The 15535-nt window shown below is 44.3% G+C and overlaps 1 protein-coding gene across 2 annotated transcripts in view; it reads left to right on the top strand.

The window, feature by feature from the left end:
* Positions 1-15535, top strand: part of AFF3 (ALF transcription elongation factor 3) — a gene marked incomplete at its 5' end in the record, with an annotated part of 565770 nt that overhangs the window by 271661 nt on the left and 278574 nt on the right. For both annotated transcript variants that reach the window (XM_079720377.1, XM_079720376.1), the window contains one exon: positions 7272-7319. In XM_079720377.1, the coding sequence (XP_079576503.1) occupies positions 7272-7319 (48 nt within the window). The remainder of the gene's footprint in view (positions 1-7271; positions 7320-15535) is intronic.

Below are 15535 nucleotides of genomic sequence, written 5' to 3'. Positions count from 1 at the left end.
ACCGGGGCACGAACCCGTGTCCCCTGCATCAGCAGATGGACTCTCAACCACTGCGCCACCAGGGAAGCCCTATGATATACTTTTATACACTTTTCCTTTTTTATTATTCTTTTTTTTTCTCAGTGTATAAATGTCTAAGCGATGGTGACAGTAATTCTGAGGGAAAAAACTGGATGTGAGCAGCAGAGCAACAGGTGAACCAATTGGCTGAGCACATTGGGGAGATCAGGAGTGGGGACCCAGGAGGGATGAGGCCAGTCTCCAGCTCCGGCGATCGGGAGCAGAGTGTAGCCTCAAAAGGGGAAGTGGGAGGGCCTCCCTGGTGGCGCAGTGGTTGAGAGTCCGCCTGCCGATGCAGGGGATACGGGTTCGTGCCCCGGTCTGGGAGGATCCCATGTGCCGCGGAGCGGCTGGGCCCGTGAGCCATGGCCGCTGAGCCTGCGCGTCCGGAGCCTGTGCTCCGCAACGGGAGAGGCCACAACAGTGAGAGGCCCGCGTACCGCAAAAAAAAAAAAAAAGGGGAAGTGGGGACTTCCCTGGCGGTCCAGGGGTTAAGGCTCTTCACTTCCAATGCAGGGGGCACTGGTTCAATCCCTGGTTGGGGAACTAAGATCCCACATGCCGGTGAGTGTGGTGCAAAAAAAACAAAACAAAACAAAACAAACATCCAGGCATGATCATTCCTAAAAAAAATAGCACTTGTAAAAAAAAAAGAAAGAAAGAAAGAAAAGAAAAGAAGGGGGAAGAGTTAGGTGGGCATAAGACTTGCTGAAGAGAGAACTGGCTGACACTCTCCTGACCTCAGGTGACCCTGGCCTCAGGTGAGGCTGGTGCCACAGTCAGTGGATGGAGCTTCACATAGACTTGCGATAATCCCTGGATACAAGCTTAGATCCTCGCCCAGTGCTTTGGTGGCACTGATGGGACACCTCATTTCTTTGTACCTCAATTTTCCTCTATATCAAAAATAGTAAACTTATTTAAAAATATTTCTGTAGAAGTATTCAAGAGTGTGCATGTGATAAACAATGTCTAAATGTTTGAGGACCTTTCGAGTGCTTGCAGACAAACAAGGGTACTGTGACTTTAAAACAGTATTATTTTAGAATGAAAGTTCCGCCTTCGGTGTGTCTGATGAAGAGTTAAACTATTTTTGAAAATAGGATATGTGCAGCTTCATCTCCTCCGTAGTGAAATGACATTTCCCACTGATTGGATCGAGCCTTTTCTCCTTAAGCTTGGCTCGCTTCTTCCAGTGCTGTGTGCGTGGCATGGTAATTAGGGGCTTAGGTTCTCAGTGATGGGATGCTCCTGGCTATTTCTTGAGCTCTACTTACCCACGGCTCCGTTCCTCACACTGCGCTGGCAGAGCGTGTGGTGTGTATTTTTAAGTGGTAAGATTTGAGGAAAGCAGTTCCATGGAAAAAGGAACGTGATCGACAAGGCTTGTAGAGAAGGAGAATCAGCTGGGGTTGCTCGCTTTTAATTGAAGTTCAGTTGGAGGTTCAATGAGGTGAGGCTGTTATGACAGATTTCAAAATGTAATGATGGGAAAAGGGGGTGGGTTCATCACAGTCGGAGTAAATACAGAGCAACAGCGCAGCAACCCAGCGTGAAGCAACAGCTACGAACCCTCACAAAATGCGGAGTGATTAAAATTGGCATTGCACAGCCCTCCTCAGTGGGTACCTTTCCAAGGAAAGCAATGACTTTATTGTGGAAAAATATAAACACAAATTTGGAGATGTAAATTACATGCATGTTTTAATCTTGTTCATAAACACTGAAAGTTTTAAAAATGTAAATATAATCAAAGTGCACAACTGCAGCTGAAACCAGATTTGAGAAGGATTTTGAGAAAGAAAGAAGGTGAAAGGCCCTGCAGTCTCCCCGACCCTCACACCCTGCCCATCCCAATCCTGCCTACCTATCTCCCCTCCACCCCACCTTTGTGGATTCGGAAAAGAAGAGATAGAATTCTGCCCTCCAGTTTCTGAGGACACAAATCCTTGTCTCTAATTTGTCAGCATCACAGAAGAGATGGTTAGTATTAACCCTTTCTCTCCATTTCCTCTCCTGCCTTAACCCTTTCGGTCTATGCGTGTGATGTTTAGGTTAATGAGTACGATCCAGAGTGACTAAGCATTGGATAATTTGCAGCCTGGGAACGAAGGAGGAAATTTATCCAAACACTATCCAGATTCTTCTATTTCCATACTTTAAGCATGAGAGTGACCTCAAGTAGAGCCAGTTCTAAAGGTTGAGCTTGGAGAAATAGCATTAGATAAGTAGAAAATTGACTGCAGTGGTGTTGAAGAAATGTGTGTGGGTTCTACCTTGACTGTCCTTTGCTGCCAAAAATGATCTTGGACAAGAATCTTCACTTCACTGGGCCACAGTTTCTCCACCTGTTGAAGTCATTGAATTGGGTAAAATGAGCTCTAAGGTTCCTTCCATTTCAACCTTTCTGTAATATTATGCCTCATGGATCCACTCCAATCTAAAGATGGGGCCTGGGAAATTCAACCCCAGTGTGGTACCCTTCCCCAGGTGGCCCCAGGAGTCAGAAATTTTCCAGACGAGGGCCAAGATTTTCCTCTGCCAAAGATCCTCCACTCTGTAGTTTAAAGCCAAAACTCTCTGAGACTTTTGTAGAAAGTCTTTTGTCCTGGCCTCAGTTCTGCACCTGCTCAGCTGGGCAAGGGGCCGTCCCAGGAGGGAATGACCTGATGTCTGGCCAGACCATCAAAGTTCACGGTTGGAGTTGCCATCGAGATGGCCCAGTGTAATAATTCTGCATATTTCATCTACATTGATGAGGGAAGTATTTAGCAGGGCGTTTATATTCTGTTCCCCTCTCAGTGTGTTCCCTTTTCAGAGTAGGGCAGTGTAAATTTATAGGATTGTGGGGAGAGATACTAAGGGCCACCTGTCATTGATATAAATCATTTCAAATGAAATTATAGTGTGGTATTCATGGGAAGCTTAGTTTCAAGGAACGAAACATATCAAGAGTCTTCGTAGTAAGTTGTGTACCTGGGTGAGTCCACCAGGAGAGCATGAAGTCAAGTTTTCCTTGATTGATTGTTTTAAGGTGGAAAATAAAAAGTACATTGAGAATTTTGCATTTGCTCTCCCAATATATTATATGGTAGGAAAGGGTTGGGATTTGGAAGTAGGGAAAGAGAAATGGTTGTGGGTTTGAAGATTCGTTTTCCAATTCGACCACTGATTCCCACCTGAGCTCTGAAGGAGGTCAGTTCAAAGGACCATTGAGCCCTGGCCTGGCTGAGGCTTCACCACACAGCCTTTGTGATGGTTGCCTCTGCCTGCCCTGGAAAGGAAACAGGGTTTGGGCTGGTTCCAAAAAGAGCTCTCTGATCTAATTTGATTGCAGTAGCAGAATGGTGAAATTTCCAGAGCAGTCCTGGGATAAGGCATTGGGAACAGAAGTTGGGGGTGTATTAGATGTATGTTGCCAAACTGGAACTTTTGGGAAAACAGGAGAAGGGATGAATATAGGAAAGAGGAATGAAATATTAGTAAAAAGGTTTGGGTCTTCTAATCTTATCACGATATTTAACACTGTTTTTCTTGTTTTATAAGGATAGACATATATGTTATGTTCATGCACTGTTAGCAACAGTAGATGTGCTTTACACATTTCATTATTGATTTTTTTAATGATGAGACTAGAAAGGAGTAATTTATACAAAGATAATGTTCCTGTTTTAACTAAAACATCAAATAATCCATAAGGAAATAAACTTCACCTAAAAGTTCTCAAACTGTTGGATTAAAGTCCTAAATATAAAAACCAAAACTATAAAACTCTTAAAAGAACACATGGGTAAATCTTTATAACCTTGGATTTGGCAATGACTTCTTAGACACGACACCAAGAGCAAAGCAATAAAGAGAAAAATAGGTAAATTGGACTTCATCAAATTAAAAATTTTGTGCATCCATGAACACTATCAAGAGGGTGAGAATACATTCCAAAGAATGGGTAAAAATATGTGCAAATCATGTATCTGATAAGGTCCTAGTATCCAAAATATATAAAGAACTCTTAAAACAAAACAATAAAAAGTGAACAAACCCAATTTAAAAGTGGGCAAAAGACATTTCTCCAAAGAAGATACACAAGTGGCCAAAATGCACATGAAAAGATGCTCAACATCATTAGTCCTTAGGCAGATGCAGATTAAAGTCTCAACACAATACCATTTTACACCCATTAGGATGGCTATTATACAAAACACAACCAAACCAGAAAATAACAAGTGTTGGTTAAGATGTGGAGAAAGGGCTTCCCTGGTGGCGCAGTGGTTGGGAGTCTGCCTGCCAATGCAGGGGACACGGGTTCGAACTCTGGTCTGGGAGGATCCCGCATGCCGCGGAGCAGCTGGGCCCGTGAGCCACAACTACTGAGCCTGCGCGTCTGGAGCTTGTGCTCCGCAACAAGAGAGGCCGCGACAGTGAGAGGCCCGCGCACCGTGATGAAGAGTGGCCCCCGCTCACCGCAACTAGAGAAAGCCGTCGCACAGAAATGAAGACCCAACACAGCCAAAAGTAAATAAATAAAATAAATTAAATTAAATTAAAAAAAAAAAAAAAGATGTGGAGAAAGTAGAACCTTCATCCATTGCTAGTAGGAATATAAAATGGTACAGCCAGTATGGAAAACAATTTGGCAGTTCCTCAAAAAGCTAAGCATAGAATTGCCATGTGATCCACCAATTCAGCTTGTAGTTCTGTACCCAAAAGACACGAAAACAGGTATTCAAACAAAAACTTGTGTACAAATGTTTATAGAAGTGCTATCACAACAGCCAAAGTGGAAAACCCAAGATGTCCATCAACTGGACAAAGAAAATGTGGTCTGTCCATACAATAGAATGTTACTCAGCCACAAGAAGGAATAAAGTACTGACATAGGTTACAACATGGGTGAACCTTGAAAACATTATCCTAAGTGAAACCAGCCAGACACAAAAGGCTACATGTTATATGATTCATTTATATGAAATATTTAGAATAGAAAAATCCATAGTAACAGAAAGTAGATTAGTGGTTACCAGGAGCTGGGGAGAGGGAGGAATGGCGACTTCCTGCTTAAGGGGCACGGGGTCTCCATTCAGGGTGACGAAAATGTTCTTGAACTAGATAGTGGTGACATTGTGAATGCATTTAAGGCCAGTAAATTATACACTTTAAAATGGTTAAAATAGTAAGATGATGTTTTGTGTGTTTTACCACAAAAAAAAAAAAGTTTCCAAACTATATAAACATCATAGAAACTCTGGTAATTTGACAAACAAATGAGCTCAGGTTTGCTGAGGAAATGCATATATTTCAAGCACAGCCTTTGGGACTGGGGAACGCTTCTGGAAGAGAAAATGTACATGACTGAGGATGAGTCCTGTTTCCTGGTCCAGACTTGCTGTTCTGTGGCCTGGGGCAAGTCATGTAAACTCTCTGAGCCTCTGTTGGGAGCCTTGGACAAACCTTCTATTTCTGGGTAGGAAAAATCTCAATCACTTGTGGGACCTTTCCAAGCCTCACACACTTGCATTCACCTTGGCCTCTTACCCAGCGTGAAGGGTGGAATATTTCTGATGGGATGCTCGACTACCAGGAAGAGCGGGTGGGGGACACACACAGGGGTCTGGGAGTGTGAAAGTACACTTTCTGGTAGAGCCTTTGTAATACTGAGAAGTCCTGGAGCTGGTTGTGGTGCTCACATTCCTGGGAAGGGCAGGAGGTAGGTTCATCCATTTCTTCCTGTGCCGCCCACTGGCAGATATTCACACTGAAAGACACAGAGCCCCTGAGTGGGTGGAGTGTCTGTCCTAGAGGGAGGAGAGATCATTCCAGGGTCCATCTGTGAACTGCAGTTGTGGTGAGTGTGCTGAAGAAGAAGTAACTGCTGCGTGGATGAGTATTCCAGGGCTAGGGATGCTGCTCTGAGGAAGTCACGGTTGCCCTGCCTCTGAAGGATGACTTGGAATGAACCAGGAAAACCAGGAAAAAGGTGCAGATCAGCATTCCTGGGGGAGAGAGAACCGTGAGGGGGAAGGAAAGCAGAGTGGCTTGGGGAAGATGTAGCGAAGAAAGCCTCATGCTGGGAGGTCATGCTGAGTCATGGTCAATGTCATTGAATTAAAAAGCCAGGGGGGCTTCCCTGGTGGCGCAGTGGTTGAGAGTCTGCCTGCCGATGCAGGGGACACGGGTTCGAGTCCCGGTCTGGGAAGATCCCACATGCCGCAGAGCGACTGGGTCCGTGAGCCACAACTACTGAGCCTGTGCGTCTGGAGCCTGTGCTCTGCAACAAGAGAGGCCGCGATAGTGAGAGGTGCACGCACCGTGATGAAGAGTGGCCCCCGCTCGCCGCAACTAGAGAAAGCCCTCGCACAGAAATGAAGACCCAACATAGCCATAAATGAATAAATTAATTTAAAAAAAATTTTAAAAAAAACGCCAGGGAAGTATTTTGCTGAGACCACAGTAGACACTTCTACCAGCAAATGCTGCTTTCATGTCCCCACAAAACTACCTCCTGTGCTCTGGGAGTACGTTACCAGCAGTAACCACACAGCCTCTCTGAAACTGAAAATGGTCCCCAGAGTTGGCTGTGACCTGAAGCCACCGTTCCTTGGAGCCTATACCATCTCCCCAGCACAGGGCAGCATGGGTTACAGAACCAGTGGCTCTGGAGTGTGACACCCAGCCTACCCTGGGAGTGCTGGGAGAATGTGTCTCCTTTTGGTCTTTTGGGTTTTGGCCCATCACCCGGTAAACCTAGGCTCTCAGGATGGTAGAACTACCAAGAGTTTCACTTGTATTCGGCAGGACCATTGCATGTATTTGGTGTGGGGACCGGCTCCATCTTTGTGGTGTAGGCCACATTTCCTTCCACACTTTGATGGAACCCAAGGTGAATGGAGCTCCTACCTGCCAGTCATGTGCTGTACTCCTAGGAGCCTTCCCTGCTTAGAGTTGACGTGGTGGGAGGTCCCAGCGCTGCAACCCTGGGGCGTGCGCGATGCTCCCGGCCGCCCTGTCCACGGGGCAGCAGTGGGGAAGGGAGGGTGGTCACTGCCTTGATTGGAGTTGTCCCATTAAGGAAGGGAGCTTATCTGTATGTCCTACTTTAGGCAAGGCCCCCTGTCCAAACTCTATTACATTTGGAGGCTTAGGTATCATTTCTTCTCTGCAACCCTAAGTCTGTTCGATCTGGCTTAATGTTTTTTTCCCTTTGCTTGCAGGAGAGTAGATCTGGAGAAACCAACAGCTGTGTTGAAGAAATAATTCGGGTAAGGATATTCTTTTACAAATCTTACCAACTGGTGGACATAGATTCCAGATAGAAGGAGGTGCAGCTGCAGTGTCAAAGCGAGCCCATGGTTCATGTGTTGTTTGATCTTTACCCTTTCTGAGGGTAATCACCTAAGTTGCCTAAATAATAGTACTTTACAAAACAACTTCTAAAGCTTCCTTTAGAAACCTAGGAGCTACACCTTAATCTGGTCCCTTTGCGCAGGCTGAGGTGACACTGTATTAAAGGGATCAGCTGGAAGACAGAGCAACAGAGTTGAGATGAAAAATATGATTGTGTTCACATTTGCATGCCCCCATTTGTCACCCTGCTATTTAAAAGCATCTTTCAATAGTCTGTGCGTTCCAGTCAGGCAGGGGTTGCCTGGTTATTTTTCTCCCAAACTTAATTAGAATCAGAAGCACTCTGACAAAGAGGTGATGCTCAGTGTTGAAGATCTATTTCTATATTGTTTTGCGTGTTATTATTTTGCCTGTTACTCTCTGTAAGCCTGTTCTTTTCATCATCATCATCTCACGTGCACAGCCTCTGTGAACTAGTTTCATGCGCAGATGCACTTAGGCTGGGCTGTTCTGCCATATTAGTGTTCTCCTGAGTACTCAAACTTATAATCAGGATGTCCTCTTCAACCTATATTTTGTCTTCAATCATATTTTTCATCGGAATAACCTAATAATTTATAGCTGTCAGAAAGCTGATATTACACTGGGCAAACCACCAAGGCAAATCAGACCAGATGGTGTGGCAATTCTCTATAAAGAAAAAGAAAAACTTTATTTTAATATGTTTGTAACTTTTGGGCATCCTACACACTTTTTCTTGAATTGCTAGTGGATTACCGTCATATGGTTATGTGGTTTAACATTTTACATTAACCATCCAATTGTTTTCAGTGGTAGGATTTTTATTTCTTCCTGGAAAGCATTATTTCATAAATAAATTTTTTCACTCTCAAATTGATTAAACTAATTCATTGAAGTTTGATTTGATGAATTCATAATGATTTTTGTTTTTCTGGCAGAGATTTATATAGAAAGCAGTTGTCAAAGTGTGGTAGCTTCATTTCTGGCATTTAAGTATATGTTGAATAAAATACGTGTTGTATTTTACATCTACAGTATCTGTATCTTGGGGCCTTGTTTCAGGTTAAACACAGATAGTGTAAAATGCAGACGTACCTTTCCTATTTTTCTCTTTTAACATACTTTCATGTTTGGGGTCCCAATGTTCAACGTTCAGGCCATCTCCCTTTGATTGGTTATGGTGTTTATATCTGCAGAATGATAACACCACAACACACCAATCCCCTCTTTGGTTTCTCTGTTTATGTTTAAAAAATCCTGCCCCTTCTCATCCTTTCTTATCTTTCTGAGGATATGGAAGAACTCTGTTGTTTGACCTTTCTGTTCTATATTCTAAGCAGGGCTTGAAGTTTATAAAGAGCTTGAGTGTTTCTCATACCAAAACGATATACTTTAGAGAAGCAGTCCACAGCCTTTTCGGCACCAGGGACTGGTTTTGTGGAAGGCATTTTTCCACGGGGGTGGGGGCATGGTTTTGGGATGATTCAAGCGCATTACGTTTATTGTGCACTTTATTTCTATTATTATTACATAGTAATATATAATGAAATGATTATACAACTCACCGTAATGCTCACAGGAGGCGGAGCTCAGGCGGTAACGTGAGCGATGGGGAGCGGCTGTAAATACAGATCAAGCTTCGCTTGCTCGCCCGCCGCTCACCTCCTGCTGTGTGGCCAGGTTCCTAACAGCCACGGAGCAGTGCCAGTCTGTGGCCCGGGGGTTGGGGACCCCTGCTTTAGATGGTGCAAAATTCACTTCAAATAAAACTGAATGCTGTAGTCAAGAGTTTAAAGCATTATTTATTTTTTTCTTAAGAGAGCTGATGAGAGCCTGGCACCCCGGCCCCACTCTCCTACCTTCCCATGATACTGACCCCGAATCCATCACACCACGGGTGCGACCCCTGCCCGCCTTGAATCAGGCGTGGAACAAGAGGGAAAGTTTGGACCAATGAGAGAATTGATTTATGTGTACGTGCAGGGTCAAGGGTAGGGGGGATGCTGCCTTCATCGGAAGACAGCTGAGCTCTGAGTTCCACACTTCCCAGAGCTAGTGAGGAGTGTTCCAAAGAGGATATGGTATAGACTGGGAAGTGATGGTGGTGCTGGTGCTGTCGTATGAGCATCTTTCTCTCCCCTCACCTGGCAGTCTGAGGTGTTAGTAGTTGCTCTAACTTCAGGAGCTCCTAGAGGATCACGTCTGTGTTCCCAGTTTTGCCTGGAATGTTTTTCTGGCTGTCACCTGCCTCTCACCCCAGGCAGCCCCAGGATCGTCTTCCCCTCTTATCGTAAGCATCTCCTCTCCTGCAAACACAAGCGCAGGGCGCCTTCTCAGTTACAGCCTGTTGGATTTGTTGTGTCTCTGTCACACATCAGTATTCTTCCCACACGGTGGCCCTAATGTTTGGAATTTTGAATTCACGATTTTGTGGAATGAATAAATAAATGAGTGAGTGAGTAAAAGAATCCTCCAAAGGAGAATGATGAGTATCATTGTGATGGCTCCCAGATTCCCTTTGCTATAAATCACGGACAAGATGTATTGGCCTTTTTAATGCTCGGTTCCTGTGAATCATCTCTGTGGAGCCCAGTTTTCCTTACCGGTGTCTCTCCCCTTGGAATCAGCTCAGGTAAACCTGATGTCATCAGGGTCACCAGAGGTACTTACTACTTGCAGCCATCTTGTTTTAAAAAGGCTCTCTCTCGTTGTGGAGGAAGATCAGGGTCATGAAAAATACCTGGAAATAATGAAAATGGAGGTGGTCGTTGGACAAGTGTTTGCATGCCCTTTCCATGTGGGAGGTACTGGAAACAGTGGTGGGTCAGAGAGACGTGACCCCTGGCCCTTTGGGACCCGACAATGTGCTGGAAGAGATAGGTACTAAGTTTTTTTTTTTTTTAATCTCATAAATAAATGTATAATGTGAATTGTGGTAAATACTCAGGGTTTTATGAGCGCTTACTCTAGGGTCCATTACCAAATTTGGGGTCAAGAACTACTTCCCTGAGGAAGAAGCCCTTGAACTAAGAGCTGGAGGGTGAGTAGGAAAGCAACCTAAGGAAAATGGTGAAGCTTCCAAGCAGAGGGAATGAAGAGCTCAGCTTGTTAAAGGCCCGGGAAGGAAAAGAGAAGGCCCGCGTGGCTGGAGAGCAGGTGGGAAAAGCCAGGCAAGAGCGGCCAGTCATGCTGTGCTTTCTCAGCCGCATTCGAGAGCCTCTAAGCACAGGGGAACCGGCGAAGGATTGGAGCTGGGAGTGATGTGATCAGATTGGCAGTGTAGATGCACCATTCTGGCTGCTGTGAGGAGTGGCTTGAAGGGAAGAAGGAAGAGGAATGGGAGGCTGATGCAGGTTCCAAGTGAGGGATGCTTGGTGGAGACACGGGAAGATTGAAGCAGATGCTGTGCTGGGTGGGGGAGAAGAGGACGTCCTCTGTTAATTTTCAGACGTGCTGAGTTAGAGGTGCCTTTGTGATGTTCAAGTAGACGAGGAGAATGTAGAGAAACTCAGAACAGAGGTCTGAGCTGCAGGCCAGCGTTTTGGATGAATTAGCACATTGGTAGTAAAACCATAGGAATGGGTACATTTGCCTGGAGAGAGACTTGAGGCCGAGAAGCAGTGAGAGCCTACATTCCACCATTTCAGGGGCAGGGAAGGGAGGAAGAGCCACTGGCAAACGAACATGAGAGGCAGTGACTAGAGACCATTGTGACCGTGAAAAGTCACAGGATTCAAGGAAAGAGAGTTTCCATTCAACAGGGTGCAGAATTTCTGAGAGGACACGAAAAGATGAGGCTCAAAAGCCACCCAATGGATTGGACAACAAGAAGGTCGTTGGTGACCTTATGGAGAGCTGTTCCTGTGGAGGAGAGGGGGCAGGGTCCAGACTGGAGAAAACTGAGAGGACGGAGTCCCTGAGTTTAGAGACCTCTTGTGAGGAAAGGCTGTGGTTTCCGTTCCATTTATTTCCATTCCATTTATTTCCTACACAGTCACGACCACCAATGAGGATAGGCTAACATTTATTGAGCACTTACTATATCTGGGACACTCTTCCAAGCTTCTTGCATGTGTTTTCTCATTGGACCATCACAACTGCCTTCTGTGTAGTTGGGAACTATTATCATCCCCATTTTACAGAGGAAGAAACTGAGGCGAGGGGAGGCTAAACACAGCCAAGGGCACACAGCTACCACATGGTAGAGCTGAGATTTTAACCAGCACCGTGTGGCACCAGCACGCCCTCTCTCTAACCTGCTGTGCTGTCTTATTAAAGCAAGAAGCCCCCCCCACCAGCTCATTCATGAAACCACTCGGACATTTTGCTGTAAAAGGGAGGTTTCCCGTTCCCATGTGTGTATGATCTGAAAGTGCCCGATCATGCGTTCAAGTATGCACTTGAACTTACGGAGATTTTATGGCCATCATCAGCAATCTCACCTTTGAACTTCTTTTTCCTCCCCCATCTCTTATTTTTGCTGAGGTGACTGTTTTCAAGTCATTTGAATATTACATTATGTTCTCCAGTATAATTATTTTTTATCGTCACTCAGAGAATTTCAATCCTGGGACCTAGTAAATCTGTGTATTACTGCAAAGTTCATTTAGGAGATGGGCACTAAGGGCTGGGAGCCCTCATCGCTGACATATGTTTGTAACAGACAGTTTTCTGTTACACTGTATTTCATCCCTAAAGGCTCCAGTGCTGTAATACTTAGGTGCTTTTCCTAGCATTATCCATTAACGTAGAATGGCATTAACATTTGTTCAGCAAATAAAATCCATTTACAACTTAATGGGGTTGTGCAGGGCTGGAATCTAGAATGCACAGATTTTATGTCACACAGCTCTAGATGGTGTTTATTGCCGGGCATTCCTCATAACGTAGGGAGCCTTTGTCGTAAGAGACCAGTGTTTTGAGATCTGGTTTGGATTTAAAGGATGAATTTAGAGACAATCTCAGTGCAACATCTGAGCAGATTATCTTCTTGGCTTTCATCTTTAGTCACTAATTTACTTCCAATTTCCTGTGAAATATTCATGGCGAATATTTACCTAGAGTTGCCTTTCTGTTGATATGAAAGGAGTAACTGGAACTTGTTTAAATTCTGGAGACCCAAACCAATTTCCTGACACTATAATTGAACAGATTTCCAGCAGACAGAGGGAACTCCTTTTCCTTGGTTTTCTAGAAACTAAGGAGCCTCCTAGGCAAGATTTCCAGTTGTGATGCTGGGAGATCTGTGAGTGAGGAGAGAGTTGAGGTTACCATCCCATGGAACGCACATCATCATGGCCGCCTCTCATGTTGAGACCCTGGATGGTGAGCCAAGAGAAACCTTGTGCTTAAATGTCTACATGCTCTGTAACCCACATGAAAATATATTAGCCACTCGGAGAAGACAGAGAACAAAGGGACAACTTGTTTTAAGTGATCTGTTTGGGTCGTTTGCAGAGCTGGACCTAGGTCAAATCTCCCGTTTCAGACCAGACAGGCGTTTCCTGCCTCATGTTTTTTTTTTTTTTTTTTAAATAAATTATCTCATTTGTTTCAAGTAGTAAAGATTTTATTCATGACAAAATGAAGCCCACAAATGGCAAAATCAATCCAGGTATAAATGTAGAGGAGCCCGTTTATATATCCCATTACTTGTCATAATAAAATCGAATCAAAGCAAAAGTAAACCTGGTGGAAGTCTAGAGAAATTCACCAAGCAAAAGCTACATGTTTTATCTAAGATAAACGAGTTTCACTTGGTAGTGTTTTGTTTTGATTTTTCTTTATTGCAGTTGGCCACTTGGATGGATAGAGACAGCAGTAACACAATTTATATCTTATTTTACATCTGTAGGTGCACTGTTACTAGATGTTGTTATATTTGTCCTTTTGGCTGAAACCAAAAGCCCTACTTAAATGACTCCATTTCTCTTCCAGGAGCATCCTGGTGCCTGTAAGGGGTATGCAGCAGCCTGCTGCTTGTTTCAGGGCCATTTGGCTACACTTTGTAGGCTTTGTGATGACTCTGGAGGTGTCCAGTTTGTAACAGAGGTGGGGCGAGAATACTCTAATTCAGAATCTGTTCCGAGCCCAGAGGCTTTGGGCTGATGGCCAAAGGGACCGTGGAGGTCTGGAAGCTCCCATTGGGAGTGAATGGCTTTGCCTCTCTGTTTTTACCTGTCTCTCCTTCTGATGCACGTGCTTAGACATCACAGAGGCATTTACAGAACCAGGGGTGTGGAAGACCAAGGGGATGTTAGCAGCCCAAGCAGCATATATTCTGTGGGAATGTACTCTCTGCCCTCATAGTCAAGGGAGAGTCCTGATACCGCAGTCAATATCTTTGCATGGGTGTTTGTCAGTATCTTACTGTGAAGGTGCCGACTGGACGACAGGAGGAGGTCCACACATAGTGTTAACAACAGCTGGATGCCACAGGCCATCATGGAGCTCATAGTGCCCTGTGCCTCCTGCTGTGCCCAGGCTGGGACAAGGGAAGCATGTCAGTAGCCAGACTGCACCATGGGCAGGGTTTCCAGCAAGGTCAAAGGCACACCTTCCCCATTTCTCATGAAGAAACTTGGAGAACTTCAGCACTACGTTAGAGGACTGAGGCATTAAATATACTTGATTTTAAACGTTTTCTGTTGCTTTAGCCTTGCAAGGTGCATCCACTGAGCAAAGAGATAGTGAGACTGGGCTCAAGACACAGTCAGATTCTTGGAGGTCCTCTGCAGAGCCACACGTGCTCTGGCCCCAGTGGTGTTCCAGCCTCATCTCTCACCCCTGCCCACCTCTCACTCTGTACATGCCTTCTGCAGGAGCGGCACCACAGCTCTCTCCCTCACCTCCGAGCTTCACTCATGCTCTTCCCTAACCCCAGAGCACGCTCTGTCTACCCCTGACCCCGAACACCCGACTGTTTCTTGCTTATCTTCCAAGCCTCACTTAAGATGTCACTCCCTCCAGGAAGCCTTCCTGATTGCCAGAGTCTGAGTTAGATGCTCTTGTTCTATATTCCCCAAGTACCCTTTACTTTTATCATAGCACTTATTGTACTGAGTCATAATTGTCTTTCTTAAGCCCCATTAGGCTCTTACCATCCATCTCCAGGGGCTGTCAAACTGCCTGGCATGTAATGGGTGTTTAATTAATGCTGAATAAATGGATGAGGAATAATGAATGAATGCCTTTGACCTTTTGCTCCATGTCTGTTTTTCCTCTCCACCCTGTTGTCCTTCCAGTCCTCCAACAAAAAAAGATTGAGGTGCTGTCCCCCTGAAACATAAGCTCTCCAAGGATGGCCAAGATTGTTGGGTTAGCTGGGAGCATTAGAACATTCTACATTTCGCACAAATTCAAGAGAGATGAGAGTTCACCTAATAACTCCTGAGGGTTGGAAGTGAAAAGGCATCCCCAGCTACTGCTGGTATCCACGCCAGAAAAGCTCAGACCTTTTGTATCTGCCACTTGTAGTCTGATTATCTTTCATGAAACTGAGTTTTCCATTTTGATAGCTAATGAATGTAATGTACAAGTTGAAGAAATCAAGATAATAAATTTGCAGGGATAATTTGGTTAATTACCATATTGCTGCTCATGTAATCGAGGGAGGGAAGTCAAAGCTATTTCCACTGCTAATATGCTACATGTAAAGCAGTTCTTGGAACAATTACCCAAAGTTATCAACTCAAGACATACATTTTAAAATTGTACTTATTGTCATGAAAACCACACATGGTGTTCTCTTTTTTCAAATGGAGGGTTGTGAAATTACACAGATTTGCTGAAAATTACTATTGTACACATACAGGAAAGTTAAAAATAATTTCTAAGATTGAAAATGATAATTTGAGGATTGACAAGATACAGGCCTTGAAAAATTAGAACATCTATCTAGATATTAATCATATCTTTTAAGTAAGACATAATTACCTGTAGTTCTTACACTCATAATTATTTAGATCATTATAATGGAAAAAACTTAGAAACCTGATTATTCTTTTGCCATTTCATTTATATGCTGTTTTATAAATTCTGATATATTTGGTTTATAGTTATGCAGTTTGTGTGTTTTTAATGGTTGTTGGATGCAATGAGATGTAAGTAT

Source organism: Hyperoodon ampullatus (genome assembly GCF_949752795.1).
Source record: "Hyperoodon ampullatus genome assembly, chromosome: 15".
In the NCBI taxonomy this organism is placed as follows: Eukaryota; Metazoa; Chordata; class Mammalia; order Artiodactyla; family Ziphiidae; genus Hyperoodon; species Hyperoodon ampullatus.
This window is presented reverse-complemented; position numbering and strand designations above follow the sequence as displayed.